General features: G+C 39.6%; 1 protein-coding gene across 1 annotated transcript; it reads left to right on the forward strand.

Annotated features, from left to right (window-relative positions):
- Nucleotides 1–1327: 1327 nt before the first annotated feature.
- LOC102235306 lies at nt 1328–17947 on the forward strand. The gene is made up of 22 exons (XM_023332438.1): nt 1328–2389; nt 3143–3394; nt 3842–4000; nt 4161–4259; nt 4857–5118; nt 5198–5334; nt 6796–6924; nt 7008–7115; nt 7534–7666; nt 9800–10300; nt 11557–11601; nt 11677–11756; nt 12516–12628; nt 12697–12880; nt 13839–13923; nt 14661–14806; nt 14953–15043; nt 15675–15823; nt 15902–15987; nt 16699–16768; nt 16866–16987; nt 17600–17947. Exons 1-22 carry the CDS (start codon nt 1328–1330, stop codon nt 17826–17828), a joined length of 4242 nt encoding a protein of 1413 aa, XP_023188206.1. The 3' UTR covers nt 17829–17947.
- Nucleotides 17948–22801: the final 4854 nt, after the last annotated feature.

Genomic DNA, 22801 nt, shown 5'->3' on the forward strand with positions numbered 1-22801 from the left:
TTTGGTATTTTTTATATGTTCTTCAAAACAAGTTTTGAGCCTTGTTTGTAAAAGACTGAAACAAGACGATTTCAGTTATTTCTTTAGTGAATGGGCCAGTTGTGTTTTAAACCATCTTTAGGTTCACGTTTAACCATTCTAAACCCTTTAAATTTTGATTTTCGGCGTTGGTATTCTGGTCCATTTAAATACTAGCTATCCGTAACTTCAGCGTTACAATAAGTTGTAATTTTATTAAGTTTCTGTTGTTCAATGTTGTCATTCTTGTGTGATTGGTGAGCGAAAGTTCAGCTAAGGCTTCATTGTTTCGTTTGGTATTGTTCTTACCCCGAACCCCCCGGCTTGCCAGATTCCATGTTTTCTTCGCTTCGTCTTGGAAAGTTATTTGGATTGTTTGTATTGGCTGAAAAGTTACCCACTTCAACCCGATTGGTAGAACTGTCATGACGTCACCTCGTCACCACCAATTGGAGACGCGTAGGATGTCAGAGCCGTTTAAATGACTCTGACTGGAGTCGGAAGAAAATGGACCTTGCCGCAAAAGTAACGTAAATTATTCGCAATTTTTACTCCACCAGAAATCCTTATTTATGATATAAATTAAATTATCATTTTGTCATATTTTTTAGGTAGAAGATATTCCTTATTTATTTATAGATTTTTTTCTGGCAGGTTTTTAGTACTTTTATCCTTTCTAATTTCCCTCTGTCTTTTGGGGGGCTTTTTACACCAGTTAACAATTAATCATTTACTAAATTGGTTGACAATTATTTCAACAATAGATTAATTAAAATTTTTTTGGACGATAAATTGTCCCAGAAGTTATTGCTATAAACAATAATGTTGTTTTGAAACAAATTTTCCAGTAATTTAATAGTAATAGCTTAATAATGCATAAACACCTTCTCAAAGATGAATAAATGTTATTTTCTAATGAACATTTAACACAGGAACTGGAAGACTTTTAAAATATCCAAAATAAATAAACAAAAGAACGGAAACAACAAACAAAATTAATTATAAAGTCTCTGTAAACAAAATAGTCCTCCAAAAAAAGGGCTAGTTGAGACCAAAACACCAGACTAAAGAGTTTTATCATCCAGTTTTTGGTAGAAAGAGAGAAATCCTAAATAATACAAATGGAAATTATTGAGCTTATTTTAATCTATTATGTGATTAATTGATTTATTGCTTCTGATGAAACTTCTGATTTATTAAATAATGTTTTTTATCAAAGAAAATAATTTTTAAGGATAACTCTTCCTTTTTTTAGGTCCAGGTGAGCATCCCAGGTGCTTCTCCTAGGAACACTGAACTTCCTGTAAGTATGGATTTTGCAGCAGTGAAAACACGCCAGAGTTCGGATGTGATCTGTTTGATGTCAGAAGATGACGAGGACGTGGTTTACATGTCGACGGATCAGAAACCCGATCTGAAGCAGGAGGCTCAGGTGAAGGAGCAGATCCAGCGCCTGGACAAGCAGATTCCCGCAAACGATTTGGTGAACTTCATCAGAACTTACTTCCAGGATGAAGTTTACTCAGCGGAGCCGGAGGACATCATGGCGGCCGTCACCGACCGGCCGTACTGTGTCTACCTGTACGTAGGTGTGGAGCTGGGCGCGGGACGCAGCGCCAGCGTCCTGCTGATTGGATACTTTGATGAGCATTTATGCCAAAGCGTGGTGAAGCTGCTTCACACTCTGCAGATGAGCACCGACAGCGCCGACCCTCGCCAGCCAATGGACACGGATGCCATGGCGCGCGTCGCCGACTCGGACGCCTGGCTGCTGGTGGAGGCTCTGAGGAAGTACGAGCTGGCGCTGTCCAACCTGGCGGCGTTCTACTGCAGCACGCCGCAGCCGGGCCTGAGCCGGGTGTTTGTGTCGCGGCTGCAGGCGTTCAGCCCCAAGCTGGTGTCGCTCTGCAGCATCCCGGGGATCGCGGAGCGCACCTGCCAGGCCGGACTCACCGCTGCCTTTAGCCACACCGTCGACCTCATCACAGACGTCCACCGCCACTACTCCATCTGCCCGTCCATCAACGACAGCCTGAAGGAGGTGTTCGCCGACACCGGGCCGCACGTCCCACAGTATCTGTTCCTCGCCCACAGTGTGCAGAAGATGGCCGCCCGGTGGCAGGACCTGCGGGAGTATTTTAAATCGCTGAATGAGGCGGAGGCGTCTATCCGGAGCCGTCTGCTGGACGATGCGGTCCGGCTGCAGTTCTTGTTCCTGTCCCACGCCTTGGAGCCCCTCAGGGCGCTGAGCGAGCTGCAACGGGCCGGGATCGCGGATCTGAGCGTGGAGCTGCAGCTCACCTCCATCCTGATGCAGTCCTACACCACCAGCATCTGCCGACCGCACGCCGTCGACCGCTTCCTCCTAGGGGTGGGCACTTACCCTATCGCTTATACGGCTGGTCAATAACGATATCTGCTAAAATACACATGATCAATATCAATACATAATACATCCCATTCAATATTCAATATTTACACAGCATGTTATTTATATCTGGAAATTTTCCGCAACGTTTGAGGGCAGAACGACTTTTTTACCTGCTGCTGCTGTAAATCAATTCCATTAAATGAAACCTGGATAAGTTGGTTTTATAAGTTCAGTTTTTACTTACTGACATTTATTGATGCTCTGGTGAAACAAATAGTGGAGAAAATAATAGAAACATTTCAGATAAAACTGTAGAGAATACGTCGGATAGAAAATATAGAATATTCACTGAACTTTGATCCAGAACATGCTGGGGAATCAGCCAATCAGTAAAGAGAGAGGCATTAACCCACTCTTTCTTTGGTTACCTAGCAACAACCTGCTGAGTAACTTCCACAGCAGTTTAATGTTTCTCCTCTTAACTGCTTAAAAATAAAAAAAAAACATGGAGAGAAATCTGTGGATAAGAGGAAAGGTCACCTCACCAGTTTGGCTGCTTTTCAAATATGTAAAACAAAAAACTAATAGGAAAGTTTTTATGTTTGTGGTGCTGAATTCTGTCATGCAGTTATCTAAAAAAACGAAGTAATGTGTAGGTATTTTATCACCATTTATATTTTTGTTAAAATAGTGTTACAAAATATTGTGATAAATTACTAAGTCCGTGTCGGCCTCCGTTCCTTCCTGCTGCAGCGGGAGCTGGACCTGCTTCACGGCGACGAGCTGCTCCCCGTGGCCGAGGTGAACGTCGGGCCGCGCGCGTCGGACTTCATGTGGGCCTTCGGGCCGAGTCTGGGGGAGCAGAACCTGGCCCGGTTCCTAAAGGACGCCCAGGCGTTCTACAGAGCCGCTCTTCAGAGTCTGGTGGAGTGCATTCCTGGCCCGCTTGGAGACGTGACACTCAGGAACATCGGGCTGATGCTGAAACATCCAGAAAGTATCACAGTAAGAATCCCACCATCCTTTACTTCCTGGATCTTAGAAATACTTCTGAACTGATTAATCTCAATCAATCGATTATTGAACCAATCGTTTACCAATTTAGTATTCAGAGTATACAGACTAGAACTTTAAATTTGCTGAAATAACACTTTGAGAGCAGTAATTAAACTGCACAATATGAATAGATTTTGGATTTAAGATGACAAAAAACTTTTTTATCTGCAAATATTTTCCACCCAGAAATCCTCAGGTGCCATAGTTTTAGCTTCACCGGGTTCAAATCTGTGAAATTCTCCTATTGACGACTTTTGCTAAACAACCAGCAGATCACCCATATACTGTAGGAATTATTAAGCTGTCTGTGTTTTATGTTGTGGCCTTCCTTGGGGGAACCTGAACATGGTAAGTGCTTGCTGTGGTTTTCTGGTGAACTCTCTCTCTGTCCTGCAGGAGAAACATTTTCCCTGGGAGGTGTTGTCAGTGATGGCCGTCCAGCTGGGGCTCTGCGCCGCCGGGCCTCCAGAGGTGGAGCTGGAACGCAGTTGCTGCGATTTCAGGAAGCTCATCCAGGAACAGAGCAGCAGTGATGAATGTAGCAGCTGGGTGAAGGTAAAAGGTCAAAACTGGGATTAAATGTGGCGTGGAAATGAAGTGGTGAATGTCGTTGTTTGGGTCGTTTGTCCAAGACGCCTCAAAAAGATGGAAAATTCCGTTTATTTTGGTAAAAAGTTTCAGATCAAACCAGCAGTCTCTGCTGTTGTCTGTGCAGATCTTGAACAAAATTAAACCGTGGCCCACTCTGCACAAGCTGTTTCTGACCCTCCTGGCGCTGCCCAGCTCTCTGCACCAGACACAGGTGTTTGCTAAGGTGAGTTTTAACGTGGCTGCTACAAAAGCCATATTGAATTCACATTTAATGAAAGAATGGGTTGGAGGAGCAGCATGGACTGTTTAATACAGGTCCTGTAGTGTGTTCGTATAGCGCGCTAGCATTAACTTCTGCTAAATACCATGTTGGTATAGCACAAGTATTGTTGGTACATCGCCTTAGCATTAGCTTCTGCTAGATACTGAGTTGGTTCAGTGCTTTAGAGTTAGCTTTTGCTAAATACTGTGTGCAGCGCTTTAGCTCAACTGATGTTTATTATTAGTGCTTTAGGGCAGGGGAGCCCAAAGTGGGTCCTGGAGGCCCGGCATCCTGCATGTTTTAGTTCTCGCCCTGGTTTAACTCACCTGGATCAAATGATGGCTTATTAGAAGGCCTAAGAAGAACATTAACATGCTGAAAAGGTTGTTGGTACCACCAGGGAGCGAACTGAAACGTGCAGGATGCCGGCCCTCGAGGACCAACTTTGGGCACCCCTGCTTTAGGGTTAGCGCAGCTAGCATTTTAGTTCGCAGTGCCCACCACTGGTTTTATTGTCACTTCTGTGAAGATCTGAGTTGTGTTTGTTCCTCTCTGAAGGCCTACAAGTACCTGAAAATCCCTCCCTACACTGAGAAAACTCCCGTGGCCTCACCGTACCTGGAGGTTTGGGGACGACGATCTCCAGTCGGTAGGAAGAAACTGGCTGCTTTGGAGGCTATTAGCTACCAGAAAGTCACAGTGAAACATGATGAGAGTTCATCAGAGGACGATAAGAGTCCTGCAGCGAAGCCTCTAATATTTCAGAAGATGAAACATAACAGGAGTGTGGATGAGATGGACTACACAGACAATTCCTCAGGTAGGACTCCCCAGTTTACCTGGACGTTAGCTGGGTCCGCTGTAGCTCCTTTAGTTTACTCTCTGGCTGGGTTTTTCAGATGTGATTGACATCACAGAAGAGCCCGTGAAGTCTCCGGCCAGCCAGCAGACAAAGACGAGTAAGATGATAAACGTGAATCTTTTCTACATCTTTCTGCTTCGCTGCAAGTCCTGCTCATTTAGTGCCGCTTTGCAGGTGAAGGAATTCATCAGGGAGAGTTTATCTTCATTGTGACGAGCGATGAAGAGGATCTGATCTGGGATTCGACAACAAAACTACCGGGTTGTGAAGAAAAATCCATTGTAAGTGTATTTCTGATGAGCATGGGGAGGGTTACAGAATGTCAGGGGTGCCCAAAACTAAAGTACGGTAGTCCAATTTTTCTTTTTTGTTTCTTATTCATCATAGATCCAAAATGTAAAATGGATTTTGTATGTTTGCTGTATTAAAAGAAAAAGAAATCTAGGTTTCAAATTCTTTCAGGCTCGGTTTAACCCATTATTCTCAGAAGAACAGGATTTAGGTCATTTATAAATGCTTGATATTTTCAGACAAATTCAGCAAATTAAAGAGGCATTATTATGTGTTTCCAGGCACAAAGTTCAGCCATTTTATAGGATATTCATGAATTTGGCCTGTCCAGTACATGTGGTTGATATTTTTATTTTTGCAATTATAACCAATATAATTTTCTTAGAATTGAAAATGTTACCTACAATACAAAGTTTTTGTCTTTTTATTACCAATTATTTTATAATAAGCAGATCCTGGCCAATCCAGAGATTTTTACTGAAGAGTCAACTTTGCAACTTTTATTTAAAAGTTAATTTTTATTTAAAATCAACTTTTTTGAAGCTTTACATCATGTAGCGATATTATTCCCTCATCAAAAACATACTGCAGCGTTGCTTTGATTCTTTTGTTCATGTTTGAGAAATCCTTTGATCTCCATGGCAACCATTCAGCTGCCGAACGCCTGGTTGGACTTAGCTCCGCCTTCAAGGATGAAGCTCCTCCCCCACTCTGCTCCTTCAGACTAGCCAGCAGCAATTAGCAAACACCTGGTGGAGCTGCTGAGCTCATTATAGGACAGGGGTGTCCAAGTTGTGGCCCTGGGGCCATTTGTGGCCCTTGAAAGGATTTTGTTTGGCTCATGGCTACAAGTCAAGGATGATAAAAACTTGGCTAACAAAACAGAAAACAATTGATGACCCAAAAAATTTGGAAATTGTCTGTTTATCTTTTAATAAGACAGCAGTCTACTACAGCCTAATTGATGTACAGATTAGTCAGATTTCATAAAAAATGTTTAATGTTGAGCAGAAAATCATGGTTAACTAATTTTTGCATTTTAATTTCATGAATTTTGTGGCCCGCCAGTGGCAAGAAGTTGTTATAGGAGCTACTTCTCAGAGCAGTGCTGGTAAAAACGTTTTTAAAGGGTTAACATAGGAGCCATGTTGGGATGACTTCCTGAAGGTGGAACCTCAGAAATAACAGGAGCTTCTTAAAGAGACAGAGACCCCATTTCAAGGCGACCCCATTTCTTTTACATCATGTTTGACATACAAAATATTTTTATAACAACTGAAGGTAGCATCTTGATTGTGCTTTAAAATGGCTTCATGTACCTGTAATTTCTGTGTTCGCCTTCAGGGGGAGCTGGTTTGGGGTCAGATCGAGGGTTTCTCCCCGTGGCCTGGCATCATCGTCCCCTTCAAAGGCCAGGTCCATCTTCCTCAGAAGAGGATGGTGGAGTGGTACGGCCAGAGAATGTGCTCTCAGGTCATTGTTTTCCACTTCATTCTTACTGGTTGGTCGTTTTTCTGCAGATGGTAAAACGTCCGCCATGTTGCCTCCGATTGCAGGTCAGTGTCAAGTCTTTGAAGCCGTTTGCTGCATTCAGCCAGTATTTCTGCGCCAACTCCTTTGCAACCCTGGTCACCTACCGAGAGGCCGTCCTCTTGTCGCTGCAGGTCCGTATCCTAAGCTGCTGTAGGCGACCCTACAGACTAGTGGCAGCTGCTTGTTCTCACATAAGGTGTGAGACATTTCAAACATAAAACTTTACTAAATTTTAGTTTACCTTGTCCCTGCTGTAGACTTTATTAAATTGTTAAGAATAATATAAAACAGTGAATTGAAAGAGTTGTTTTAGTTCATTTATATTGATTTTATCTCCAAACTGTGGTGCTGAAAAACTTACCTTGAAAATGTTGGGAAAATTATTGAATTTTACTTTAGGAAAAGTAAACAAACCCTGTAGTGGCGCCATGTTGAACAGGTCAAACATCAGTGAACGCATCACGTTTTTTATTCTCTTTTCTGTACAGAAGCAAATGGTGCCCTTTATTTTTATTTTGTGGTTGAAGCATTTCCATGTATGTCCTGCAGGAGGCAGCAATGCGCTGTGGGAAGAAGTTTTCTCCTTTGCTCCAAGACAGTGAAGAGGTTCTGAAGCAGGTTCTGGACTGGGCGTTCGGAGGCTTTCAGCCGACCGGTCCGGATGGACTCAAACCCAAACAAGGTGCGGCCGAATATTTAACACTGGAACTGGAAAACATTTAAATATCCTAAGAAACTAAACAGAAACAACAAATAAAATGAATTATGAAGTCTCTGTAAACAAAATTATACTTCAAAAAAGAGCTGGTTGAGACAAAAAGACCAGAATGAAGATTTTTATCATCCAGTTTCTAGTAGAAAAAGAAAAACAATAAATCATGCAAATTGAATCAAGCAGTTCATTAAGCTCAGTTTGATGTTCAAGATAATTTAAAAGCAGATCAAATCGAGTCAATAAGCATGCATGTGGCAAAAGTAGAGAGGAAAATCTTCCCTTTAACAAGAAGAAAAGTCCAGCAGAACCTGGTTCCGGTTCTGGTTCTGCAGAGCACAAAAAGAAACAGAAGAACTGATCCAGGAGTATTTTGTTGAAGCTGTTGTATGTAACTTTTATAATAAACATGTTTACATTTGTTGTGACAGTATAATGTAAGACCGATAATCTGTGGAAAGATCGGCCTCCTCCACCTTCTCCCTCAGCTGCTGAAGAAACAATTCCAAAGCAACCAATCAGAGCCAGGGGGCGGATCTTAGCGCTGTCAGTCAACCTCACGTACGCGCTGCTAAGAGAGCTAATGGCTTAGAAACAACTCACTGTTACATGAAAACCGTCATAGTTAGCTATGCTAACTAGCTTAGCAGTGCTAATGGGGAAAATCTGACAGTGCCACACAAAATTGTGATTGACAGCGCTAAGACCCGCCTCCTGGCTCTGATTGGTTGTTACTAGTTACCTCTGGAAGAAGGTAGAGGAGCTTGATTTTTTTCTCTCTCTGATTATTTACAGTTTCAACAAATATGTAAAAAATATTTTTATAAAAGTGACATACTGCAGCTTTAAGTCTTTAAAGTAGAAGGTCGTCTGCCTCACATACAGGAAATGGACTTTGAACAGTTTGAAGGTGACTGATGTTGGACCTCAGTGTTGACCATGACATTTTACTGAATCGACTGGAGAGTTGGGTCGGACTCTCCGGTCCAGTGCTCAACTGGTTTGAATCCTACATAAAGAACAGGGATTACTTTGTTTCAATTGGAAACTTCCCATCAAAGAGGTCAGAGGTCACATGTGGGGTACCCCAAGGTTCAATCCTAGGACCCCTCTTATTCAATATTTATATGCTCCCACTAGCTCAGGTTATAACAGGAAATAATATTAGCTACCATAACTATGCAGATGACACACAGCTCTACATTATGATGTCACCAGGTGACCTTTGACCCCATCCAATCACTGAACAGATGCTTAGAACAGATAAATGTGTGGATGTGCCAAAACTTTCTCCAGCTGAACAGAAACAAAACTGAAGTTATTATTTTTGGAACTAAAGAGGAACGATCTAGAGTCATAGATCTAGAGTTATAGATCTAGAGTTATAGATCTAGAGTTAATGCACAACTTCAGTTATTACAACTAAAAACCAGCGATCAGCCCAAAACCTGGGAGTAGTGATGGACTCTGACCTGAACCTCCAGAGCCACATAAAGACAGTTACAAAGTCGGCCTTCTATCACCTGAAGAACATTTCCAGGATTAAAGGACTAATGGAAGATAGAGCACATAACACCAGTTTTAAAGTCCCTCCACTGGCTCCCTGTAGCTCAAAGAATAGACCTTAAAATACTGTTGTTAGTTTATAAATCACTGAACGGCTTAGCACCACAATACATTAAAGATCTGCTGTTGTTGTATCAACCTTCCAGACCTCTCAGGTTCTGGTTCTGGTCTGCTCTGCATCCCCAGAACCAGAACCAAACGAGGAGAAGCAGCTTTCAGCATCTATGCACCACAAATCTGGAGCAAACTTCCAGAAAACTGTAAAACAGCTGAAACACTGACTTCTTTTAAATCTCAACTGAAAACCCACCTGATTGTATTTGAAACGTAATCAATTACAAATTTATTGAAGGAACTTGACTTAATGGTGTGTTTTGATTATTGATTCTAAATCTCGTCTTTGTGTTTATGATGTAAAGCACTTTGAAATACCTTGTTGCTGAAATGTCCTATACAAATAAAATTTGATTTGCTGTGTAAAAAAAGTGATTATTCAGTGTGTGTGTGTGGGGGCGTGGGTATGTGTGTGTGTTCCAGGTGTTGTTAAAACATACACCAGGCCAAAGGTGAAGAAGAAACTTTTTGAAAAGTCCAACCCAGCTCCTGCCTCCTCCACTCCGACGGAGAACAAAGATGGCGTCGAGATGAAACACGTAGCCGTCTTACTCAACAGACTGTCGTGCGCTCCCATAGATCCGCCCTCCAGCTCCAAAACCAACGGTACCAATCTGGAAACCGGACTGGGTTCTGCTGGAAAAAGGTCCAAACCTCCGACTCCCTACAGCGGGAAGCAGGGAAAGGAAAGATCCCAGATGGAGAAGGACAAGTGGGACGCAGAGTGGGACCAGGTGAAAAGCAAATGGCAGAAACAGAAAGTCCGGGGACGGAGCCTGAAGAAGAGCTACAGCTGGCTGTCTGGAGAGGATAACGACATGTCGCCCGACTTTGTGCCACAGAGGAAGAAGAGCTACACCAAAACGTACAATAAGGTCAACGTGACGAGCGGCGTGTACACGCAGCCGGACCAGAAAGTCAGAGGTAAGACGGACATCAACTGATGGTCGCTCCATGACAGATCGTTGGGATCGTTAGTAGTTATTTGACTCAATGAAGGAAATCCACTTCCAAATGGAAGTGATTCTAAAAACGTTCCCAGAGCTTAAAGCTGACCTTTTATACTTCCTTGATCAGGTCAGGATAGCTCTATGGCCTATACAAAACATGTTCATTACATTTTGTGCACAAAATCATTCTTAGATAATGAGATTTCAGTCTGCTCAGTTCTGCTGAATTTGAGCTGTTTTAGGGTTTCTGTCACTTTAAATCCTAATAAGCTCCTGGCCACGGCCCCAAATTCAACGTTTACACTCATTTGTGAAAATGGATGAGGAAATGTATAACCTTACATCTTTGAAAAGCAGAGGTGGAGCCTCCTGCACAAGCAACAAGAATACAGCAAGTGGTTTCTGGGTGGTAAGTCAACAGCGAAGCACCAGTCTTTTCCAGCAGCCATTGTACAGCACATACAGCGGCAAAACCAGCTGAGCAAACATGCTGGAACTCAGCTCAGGTTGCTGGGTAACGGGCAGAGTTCCACTGGGGTTGCTAGGTAATGGCAGCAGCTCATTTGGATTTAAAGTGACAGAGGCCCTAAAACCATAAAACTATCCTAACCAGCGAAACATAACAGGTCACCTTTAAAAAGAAAGAACTGCATGACGGTAAAATTAATCCAGTTAATTGCAGTGGGCATGTAATTTATTGAATTATAATTGAAAACCATATGGCAAGCAGTTATGTCAAATAAATGTGATTCACAGCCTCTAGTAGGCTAAAATAATATTATAGCAAAATAATATTCCACCAGAGTTTTAATATTCCCAGTGGAAACCAGAAGTTAAAACATTACTGTCTGTTTTCAGTAAGCTTTTACAAATTAAACTTAAATTTTTTCCCCCAAATTCTGTTTTTAATTATTCAGAATTCCTTGTTTAACAACAGAAACCACTTCTAATCATAGGTTTAATTAACAAAACTACAACAGTTCAGTAGAAAAATGCAGTATAAGTATAAGTGCAGTATATTGAAACTTATTTTATGCGTTTTTGCAGCAGGAAGCTTTCAGTAAACGTGCGTCTTCTTCTACTGAAGTGAAGGAGGACTTTGCTAAGCTAACATTAGCCCAGATGGTGCACAGAGCAAACATCCAAAAAGAGTTTTTCTCCTGCATCATAAACAAAACAGAGGAAGAGTGGTGGTTGTTATCCATTATTGACCAAATGATCTCTTTACAGAGAAGACCATCAATCAGATCCTGGACTTAAACCTCGACATCGAAGGTCTGTGTTCGCAGTGACAGTTTATCTGTCGCTCTGTGAATTTAGCCTCAAGTTTTCCTGCCGTTTTACCTGCAGATTTTTGTGTGTGCTGCGGAACCAAAGAAATCCAGATTTCCCACCCGCTCTTCAAAGGAAGTCTCTGTTTGAAGTGCAAAGTAAGTTCCTAATATTCCTAATATTTTAAACCAGCGGCATAAAAAACTGTTTTTTACGTTTATCACAAACTGCCTGACAAAACTGGTGTCCAACGTTTTTTTATTTGTGCTGCTACCACTTTAAAGATTTTAATAAAAAAGTTTCCACATGGTCAATATCTTCAGAGCAAAAGAAACTTTTTGCTGCACAAATGTTTGACACCTTTGTTGTTACATTTGGGTAATATGGTTGACCTTTTAACCTTTTAAACTTTCAATAATATCTTGAAAGCAGCACAAACTAACATTTTTGCTGCACAAACGTAGTCGAGTTGATTGACATCAAACTTGTCAGGTTTTCTTTCAAATAATGGCAGCAAAAACAAAAATACTTGACACCAATTTTATTATATTTGGGTAATGTGACTGAGCTTTTAAAATTTCATTAATATCAAAGCAAAAGCAGCACGAATAAAAGATTTTGCTGCTCAAAGGTAATGATGCCAATATAAAGGTAGTGGCATTATTATGCCTCCACCTTTATATTAATTGAAAAATGTCTCAAAACGACAATATTGTCGTTTCTCACAGTAACTTCTGGGACAGTTTATCATCCAGCTAAATTTCAGCATCATGTCTGCCTCTGCAAACTGTGTAAATATTAAAAACAAAAAAGAAGGGTGAAAAGCTTCTTGATTCGTTGATGATTTCTCATTTGGTGTTCATACAACAGTCCAAATTAAAGCTGTGGTTTAAAACTCCGGCTCTCTGCTTCTGAAGGATAACTTCACGGAGACGCTGTACCGCTACGACGAAGACGGATACCAGTCCTACTGCACCATCTGCTGCTACGGCATGGAGGTCATTCTCTGCGGACAAGACGGCTGCCACAGGTTGGTCTCCGTCGTCCCAGGCAGCCCAGGCAGAGCAGGGGTTTAGTCTCGGTCCATTTGGTCTGCAGGTCTTTCTGTGAGGACTGTCTGAACATCCTGGTTGGTCCAAAGACGTTTGACTCTCTGAAGGTCGTGGACCCGTGGATCTGTTACCTGTGCCAGCCCCACCAGCCGCACGGCGCGCTGGTGCCCAGGGAGGACTGGAGGTTTCGCGTCCAGGAGATGTTTGCCAACAACAGCGCCATGGAGTTTGTGAGTATATGATGGTGAAAGTGTGACAGCGCCCTCTAGTGCTCCTCCTGGTGAAGATGTTAAAAAGTCTTAAAGGGCTTTACATTATACTATACCTGGAGTGTTGCCTTGATCCTTTGATCTCCATGGCAACCAGTCAGTTGTAAAACGCCTGGGTGGACCTAGCCCCGCCTTTGAGGCGCCGCTCCTCCAGACTAGCCAGCAGCAGTTAGCAAACAGCTGAGCTTATTATAGGAGCTGCTGCTCAGAGCGACGCTGGTAAAAACGTTCAAGGACTAACAGAGGAGCCAATAGAGGACGACTTCCTGGAGGCGGAGCTTGAGAAACAGCAGGAGTTCTTAAAGAGACAGAGGCCCAATTTCAAGGGAAAGTCAAATTTTACACATATAACATTTTTATAACAGGTGAATGTAACATAGTAACATGATTGTGCTATAAAATGGCCCAGAAAACACATAACAACTTCTCAGACCCTACCAATGACTTTTTTTAAAGCAACAAATCTTTTTCTCAAAAAGTAGCAACAAATATAGTCATTTTTAAAAAGCGACAAATTTAGCAACTTTTTTTCCCCCCAAAAAAACAAAATGTATTTTTATTGACAACTGGAGGTTACCTACTAACCTGATTACTTAATAACCTATTTTTGGATTTGGTTTCCTATAAATGGGACTCTGTGGAACAGCGAGTGTTTTACTGCATTGTACTGTTTTACTGAATGTTACAGACGTTAAGCCAAAAGACGTCTGCAGCATTTCACAGTTCGGCTCATAAAGAGGGAACATTTTTTTGGATTCTGTGCATCATGAAGGATTTTTGCTCTTTTTTAATGCGTAACCATAATTAAAAAGTGCGACCCGATCTTGGTGCACACAGCAGCGTTGGTGGGATGAGGATCTGAACCCAAACATCCCTCAGATTAAACGGTAAATAAAGTTCATGTGTGTTGTTGATGCAGGAGCCTCATCGGGTCTACCCGTCTGTCCCCACCAAGATGCGCCGACCGCTGCGGGTTCTGTCGCTGTTCGACGGGATCGGAACAGGTGAGCGTCCGGACCAGCAGACCAGAATGTTCTGATCACTTCAACTTCATTCCTTTAACTTCTTATATTTTGTGCAGATTTGTGTTCTTGGTATTTTTTTATTTCTTTTTTGTTATATTTTTAATGTATGTGTTCTTTGTATTCGTTTTGTTCTTTGTGGTTTTTGTTTTTGAATACTTCTTCCTTTTGGTTCTTCATATTGTTCTTTGTTTTCGTATATTTATTTGCATTTTTCACTTTCCTGATTTTCAGTGTGTTAGTATTCTTTGTCGTATTCTTCACAGTCGTGGTTTTTGTGTTCTTTGTTCTTTATATTCTTCAAATTTGTAATTTTCTATTTGTGTTCTTCATGTTTTGTTCCTCTTATTCTCTGTCGAGTTCTTGTTCTTCGTATTTCTGCTATTTTTAATCTTCTGTGGTTTCTGTATTCTTGTTCACATTCATGGTTTTTGCTGTTTGTATCTGCAGTTTTAAATTTTAATATTATCTGTGCACTATCCTGTCTGTGGTAGGATTATTGTTGTTTTTTTTTGTTCATTTTATTAATTTTTCCACCATCTCCGCTCCACACCCGAAGGTTAAACTTTTCTGAGACGTAAACTGAAACTGATTAACTGAATTTTGGTTTTCAGGTGTAATCTTTTTAACTTAGGGAACATTAAACTAAATACCAAATGGGTTTTTGTTTCCAGTTTATTTAACCAAGTAAAATGAGGAAAAAATTATTTTTTTCTCAGGCTATTTGGTGCTGAAGGATCTCGGCTTCAAGGTGGAGAAATACGTCGCCTCCGAGGTCTGCGAAGATTCGGTTGCCGTGGCAACCATCAACCACGACGGAAAGATCATCCATGTTGGAGACGTCCGATTCGTCTCCCAGGAGCTGGTGGGTTAAATATGCTGCTTTACTTTCTCTTTTCTGAAGAATAAATAAAAAAAAGGTCCATCAACATTTTCTAGTTTATTGCTTTCAACACAGATTGAAAAGCGATTCATTTAAATTAATTTTAGTTTTTTATTTCTTAAATTCAGCTGGAGAAGTGGGGGCCGTTCGATTTGCTGATCGGTGGCAGCCCCTGCAACGATCTGTCCATCGTAAACCCGCTCAGGAAAGGCCTCTATGGTTCGTATTTCTACTAGTATTACTAGTAATCTATGGTTCGTATTTCTACTAGTATTACTAATAATCTATGGTTCGTATTTCTACTAGTATTACTAGTAATCTATGGTTCGTATTTCTACTAGTATTACTAGTAATCTATGGTTCGTATTTCAGCCCAACGGATGAAAATAGATTTATATATTTATATATATTTTTTTATTTTCTTTACATAAATATATATTTTTTGTTTAAAATATATTTTTGTATGTTATATAAAAATAAATATTTTTTGTATATTTAAAAGTAAATATATTTTTATGTTTGAAAAAAATAATTTTTTGTAAAAACTTCTAGTTTGAGTTTAAAATTCAAAACTACGAATCTGTTACTAAATTGGTTGACAATTATTTCAATAATCAATTAATGACGGCTAATCGATTTAGCCCTTGTCGTTTCTATAATAATTCATGAAATAACAGAATTATTCTTCCAAAATTTAAAGATTAGTAGATGAGTGATTTAATGTTTAAAGTTTGACTTTATGAAATCATTTAAATCAAAACCAGAAGTTTCTATAAACAATGTTTGTACAACAGAAAACCTCTAGCTGTGGTTAATCTGACTGCCTGTTTTATCGGTCTTTTCCTCTCAGAAGGCACCGGCAGACTGTTTTTCGAGTTTTACCGCATCCTGCAGCTGCTGAAGCCCAAAGAGGACGACGAGCGGCCGTTCTTCTGGCTTTTCGAGAACGTCGTTTTCATGAATACGCACGACAAAGTCAACATCTGCCGCTTCCTGGAGGTTTGCTTCACGCCTGCTGGCGCTGAGCCTGGAGCTGTGAGAGCATTTGAGAATCTGATGGTTTCTGTGTTTTTACAGTGCAACCCTGTGCTGGTGGACGCGGTCAAGGTGAGCCCTGCGCACCGAGCTCGATACTTCTGGGGAAACATTCCTGGGATGAGCAGGTGAGGCACTGGAGACAACAACGTTTCTCTCAGTCATGACTTCCGCTTTGTTTTATTAAAACTGCCAGAAAAGCTATAAAATACAAAAATAAATGAATTTTATATCCTCTGGGACAGGTGGACCCACCTGCCTGAGTTGGAGTTTTGTGACTTTTTGTTGTTTTTATACACAGAAACAGTTTAAGTTTAAATGTGAAACTTTAGATTTTGACTCTGAAATATTGAGAAACATTTTGAGCTTGTGAAAAATAATCAAGTATATATGTGTTTTTTTGTTTTACAAAAAAGTATCCTACAAAAATTATTTTTGTAAAAAAAAAATATATTTTATGATATTTTTAGTTTTTTTAAAATGAAATATATGTAAAAATATATTTTTCACAAAAAAAATATTTTATATGTTTTTGGTAGAAATGTATTTTAAAAAAATAAATTTTTATTAACATTTTTTTGTAAAAACTACCAGCTAAAGTCAGAACTACTAAACATTAAATCACTGAACTAGTAATCTAGAAGAATAATTGTTATTTTCATTAATTATTATAAAGAAACTGAGGGATAAAATGATTAATTGTGATTAATCGATTATTGAAATAATCATTAACTAATTTAATAATCGATTATTCATTAACTGGAGTACACCTACTGGGAAAAAATACATATACAAAAAGAATAACATACTTAAAGCAGTGACTGATCAAAACTCGCCAGGCCCATCATCGCCTCCCAGAACGACAAGTTGAACCTGCAGGACTGTTTGGAGCTCGGCAGAGAAGCCAGGGTGAGAAAAGTCACATTTACTGTTTTTGTATCAGAGGTTCTGCTCCTGTTTCCAGCAGACTAAACTCACGACTGTTGGTGGGGGATTTTATTTCCAGGTAACCAAAGTGAGAACGATCACCACAAATCCAAACTCCCTGAAACAGGGGAAGGACGTGTCTTTGCTGCCGGTCGTGCAGAACGGGAGAGAGGACATCCTCTGGATCACCGAACTGGAAAAGTACGTTAATGTATGGATCCCTGCGGTGAGACGTCAAGATCCCACCCACATTTACCTGCTGCAGGACAAAAAGCTGCTGGCTAATGATGACTAGCATTGGTTTTAGCTGTAAAGTTATCAATATGTAAACAAAACAAATGCAGAGCTTTGCTACTAATTGTCAACACAACAACTAGATAACAAGGTCAGGAAAAAATTGAAGGAAAAAAATAGAGAGGAAGGTAGTTCCACAATGCTAGCTTGACTATGACAACCATAACATGTAGATGTGCTGTGGAATCCAATGTGTTTTGGTTCAGTTAAAAAACCAAAAAAATGCAACCTAAACACCAACTCTGACAGATCATCAGTGGAACAGGTGTTTAAATTAGCTGTGTTAGCTTAGCTAATAGCAGCAGTAGCTAATCTACCACCACTGTGTTATCTTAGCTAATAGCAGCGGTACGTCTTTATATTCTTTTTGTTCTTCAGATTTGTTTTGTTCGTAGTTTTTGTTTTCATCTCACCCTGTTATGTGGAATTGAATCGATATTCTCCAACATTAGTTGGTTAGAAACAGATGCCATCTTTAGATTAACTAAAGCATGATTTTTTTCCCCCTCTTCTTTCCAGGATCTTTGGTTTCCCCAAACATTACACCGACGCGAGGAACATGAACCGGCAGCAGCGGCAGAAGCTGCTGGGCAAGGCGTGGAGCGTGCCGGTCATCCGTCACCTCTTCGCCCCGCTGAAGGAGTACTTCGCCTGCGATGAGCTTCCTCCCATCGCCGCCTCCTGCGTCTCCGCCGCCAGCACCGCGCCGTCCTCGCCCAACTCCCCAGACCTGCAGCAGCTCCGATAGATCCGGAGCTACGTCACGGTTCTGTTTCCCGTATGGGAACGCTGAACTATGTAGTGAACGTTGGGTGAATGTAAATCACTATTTAACAGTTTATTATCTTTACAATAAGTCTGTTGGCTTTCTACACTGCCGTCAACTCAGTACTCTAAATTTTAACTAAATAATCTCCGTATTTTGTGCAATTAATCATTTAATTTTCTGCCTCTGATAGGCAGCGGTTTTCCTCAGGAAATGTGTATGAATGCATCAGTTACAGTTTTTAAGACGGATGAAACAACCTCATGGTTGATGAAATATTTTTGGGCTGCATCTGCAGAATGTGAATCATGTGATGCTTTTTAAAACTACTTGACTGTTTTTATAAGACTGTTGCGTGTTTGCAACATTTGAGTGTTGCTTTTTTAAAATCTAAATTAATTTTGGGTTTGAGGTCTTCATTTGGAGGACTGATCCTGCCAAAATTAGCCAAAACCTGTGGATAAAAATTTAAGAAAGTAATTGCACCAAATATTGCAACCAAAAAAAATTATTAAAGTAAATAAAAACTTTCCCAACTTATCTGATTATGCAATACAACATGAATTATTCGTTTAGTTAACAGAAGGGTAAAAAATGCAAAAAGGAAAAATTACAGAAGAGAATAAATGTATGATTTAAAAAGTGGCAGTAAATTAAAATGTGACTGAATAAATACACAATTTGTCAAAATCAAATGATCAAACAACAAAAAAAATTATAAAAATGTAGAAAAAAAAATTTAGAAGTTAAAATTATGAATAAAAATTATGACCATAATAAAATAAGTTGGGAAAGTTATTTTTATTTTTTGATTGCGATATTTGGCACATTATCAAGGAATTTATTTATTTATTTCTGTCTTCAGTGCCAATTTTGGCAGGATGAGTATTGCATACTCTGATCATTGCTTAATGAATAGGCAAAAACAATCATTTGAATTTTGTAAATCTGCAGTCATGTGAGTGACGGACAGTTGTGGTGCGTAAATCTACCTCAGTATTGACCCTCAGTGCCTTAAACAAGCCGTCCAGTGCTGTTTACCTGCAGATCCGTTTGGGTCATAACTGGTTACAAACTGAGCTAAAACGTTTAGAAAAATGTTTAAATGACTTTATTCCAACTGCTGAACCAAAAAACATCTAACATACATCCATTTCCTTTTTATTTCTGTGAATTTTATAAACACGGTTTGATGCATTTCTACCAAAATCATGTTGATGCACTTTCATTTTTTAAGCTAAAAAACTAAACTTAATGAGAGAAACAAGAATAAGACGACAAAATGCAAAAGATGTTCTGAATATGTCCAAACCCTCTAGATTCACCCTGTTTGTGGTTCCAGTAGATTTATTAAATGACTTTTTAGTTTTTTTCTGCAGGATAAATCTGTTATTAAAGCTTTTAAATCAGTATTGGAGCAAACAGAACAATCATCAAGTAACTGAGGAATCATCCTTTTTTATTACGTTTCTTACAAACTACTGTAGTTTAGCTGCTTTTTGTCATCATGATTCCTTTTTAACAGATATTATTGGTAATATTGTCACTGACAGAACTGTTACGAATGAAATTGAAATGTTGGTTCCGATGTTTACATTTTATGCTTTTTCTTGTTTTTTATGTTTAATGCCAAAAGTCCTGATTTGTGGGACTGTGATCCATTTTATTGGTGGATCTTTTCTTTTTTTTTACAAAATGTGAGCAAAGTTCATTCAATGCTTTTCCACATTACCTCAAAGGGATTAAATGCTTGTTGGTGGTGTGAAGGTTTGAATGTGTACGAGCACAAAATACTGTCCTGCTTGGCTCTACAAATGCTGTTAGTATTTGGAATAAAATTTTGTAAACATCTGATTTTTGTTCTTTTTTTTATTTGTGTCTTTGCATGAATCTTCATTCAAATGTCTGTAAAATGTAATAATTTCCAATCTATATGGGCGGTTGTTTTTTACTTTCCTCCCAGGAGATTTTCTTGCCAGTTTTAAACATTTTATTCTATTTCTGATATAGTATTTGTTCAGATAATAAGTTTCTATTTAAGTAAAAGTTATTTAATTTAATAAAAACATAAAATAGCAAGGCCTTTTTTCTTATATTCTGACCCACTCCACAGTTTATATGTTCCTGCTATTTATGTTTTCTGGTTAAACCTTCATAAACTACAGCCATAACAGCGCCACCTAGAGTCAGAAACACGATGGCTGCAAGTCTTTTGGGGAAAAATGGGACAGTCTTTCGTTTTGCTGTTGTGTACGGAGCCCCATAAGGGACATGGAGGAAAAAAAGAACGTTTCTTGGGATTTCTATTCTCCATGTCCTCTATGGGGCTCCGTACTGATCAGATATGTTTATACTCAAGCCCAAGCTCCAAATGAAAACCTCTAAATCTCCCCTGTGTGTCCTCCATTGTTGTGATTGTTTGTTTATGTCTCTGATCTTTTGGATCTAAAGAAAATAAGTCTAACATTTTCCTTATGTCTCTAAAATAAGCATTTTGCTGAGTTTTTATGTACTAGTTATGTTCACCAATACTGAGTGATGTAAGTCAACATGCTACTGAAAGCATTTACGCATAGCCCACTGCTAGTGTCACCATGCTATTTCCCCTTCTTGCTAATGATAGTCGTCATGCTAACATTAGCTTTGTACCTAAAATAAGCATTTTTAGACCATTTTTTATTTATTAGCTATGTTTATCCAACTGAATGGAGAAAGTCTGTGTAAATCAACATACAGGAGGTACTACAGATGCTACTGTTAGCATTTGACCTTAGCATTTTGGGTCATTTTACTTGAAACAATAATGTTAGCATGCTGAATGAAGCCATTTTGTGTTAAGGTGTGAGGTGGTCTCGTCTTGGCAGACTGGACGGTTTCTCAACAGCTTTCCTAAGATCATCCTGAAACATCTCTTGATCTTCCCTTTAAGACCTTTGGGCTTAGATTTCGACTCAGCTGTGTTGACAACGGCAACTTTGTTGGATTTGTCACTAGCCTGGAATATAACAAGGTCCCTTATCATCAAGCGGGTTTCGGACACTATATTTTTCATTATGTACATGTAAGGTACTTCCTTGGTGTCATTTCTACTAGGGTTGTTGAAGTCTAAGCTGGAAGGGACTTTATTCATCACATGTTTCACAATTAGCCGATTTATATTCTCGGTATGTTCAGTTCTGTAGTCTCCTTCGACATTTAGGATTTTCGCGAACGTGTCGGGAACTTTGTTGCCCACAATCGCCTTTACGTCTTCAGTGGTGAAGTTTTCCTCTTGGAGCTTATCCAGAACATTGGATTTAAAGATCTCCAAGATGTCTCCCATAGTCTTGAACAGAAAGCAGGTGGTGATGCCACCTGGGTTTCCAGTTGCCAGATGTTGACACTCCTTTGGGGTCAGGATTTCGAAAAAACTGAGGACCCCAGGTGTCAGGGTTTGGACTGTGATGATCTGGGTTTCTTCAGACGGGGAACTCATTCTACTTGGGAAAATTGCTTCAGGTTTTCTGCTAAAATAGCGGGAAAAACAGGAACTGGTCCGGGCTCTGCGATAAACGAGTGCAAAGTGACGGTTAGACAGAAAGAACGAGCAAATAAAGACCGTGACGTATGACGTCCGTTACACGTCATAGGCATCAAACCCGCTCGCATCATAAGAGTCTTTTGCTCTCCCGTAATAAGTCACGTTTCCTACACTTATGTTCATATTTTAAAATATTTGGAAAAAGTCGGGGGAGGGGGGATAAACCGCTGTGACGTCAAAGATGTGGACGATAAAAACATGTCATAAAGAGAGAGAGAGAACACGTTAAAGTCGCTTTAGGGAACCGGCTGCTTTATAAATTCCAGCAAATATCGAGACAGAAAGTTTTATAGTCTAAAAAGATGACTTTAAACTGGCTCTAAACAGCCGAACCGTCCTGGTTCTGGTCTGATCAGAACCCCAGCGAACCGGTGGATGTCTTAATATGCGTCCATTATGCCCGTGTTTACCATAGGAATGACCAATATTGTACAATTAGGATTATTTTTGTATAAGAAATTAAGAACGTGTAAAATATGGTTAATAAATCTAAAATTATTTGGTTTCCGTCTTTAATTTGAGCTGATAATTTTCTTCTCTCCATCTTCATGTCGTTAATAAACCAATATTCATTTCAGAATAAGTTTTTTTTAAAGACTTGAAATGAAAAAATGAAATAAAATCATGATTCAGACAAACAATGAAACGTTTACAGATTTTTTAAAAATCCCAAATGTAAGATAGAATCCCAGGCAAAAAGTTTAAAATTTTAGATAAACTTGAATATTTTAAATAATTTTTGTTCAACCCAGAAGTTTGAGTTATTTTTCTGTCACATTTAAATAATATCATCCTATAAATTATTATTCATATCCTTCTGATTAATCAGTTTAGAAATATTATTCAAAACAAACCGTTCTAATATCGGCTGAGCAGCTGGAAGGCCTCCTTTCCATCACCCTAATCTGCAGTGCAGAATTTCTCTCAGTTTCATTTCCTTTCGTTGTGTTACTGACGACCTGCAGGTTTATCTGCACTTGAAGCCAGAAAAACTCCCTTCAGCTTTTATTGCGTTGAGGTTTCGGGAGGTTCCACCAACTCAAATTTGACACCTGTGTCTCCACAGAAACGTACGAACTTCGTCCAGCCAACTGCCCATAAATTTGCATTTAGCCATCATAGACACAAAGCAGCTAACTAGCTAAGCTTGAGAGTGCAGTGGCTTCTTTCATGTTAGCCTGCTAGCTAAAGACACTTCTCACTTCTTCCTCACATCGTTTTCTTTAGAAAACTTTTGAAAAAAAAAACTAGAGATATGGGAGGTACCTTACGTTTGGTAGAGTGAAAAAATGACATATAAATAATAGTCCTTTCCACTGGTTTAAACTATTGAATGTAATATAATATTATAATAGTGTCTTTATAATAATATTTA

Source organism: Xiphophorus maculatus, chromosome 1 (genome assembly GCF_002775205.1).
Source record: "Xiphophorus maculatus strain JP 163 A chromosome 1, X_maculatus-5.0-male, whole genome shotgun sequence".
In the NCBI taxonomy this organism is placed as follows: domain Eukaryota; kingdom Metazoa; phylum Chordata; class Actinopteri; order Cyprinodontiformes; family Poeciliidae; genus Xiphophorus; species Xiphophorus maculatus.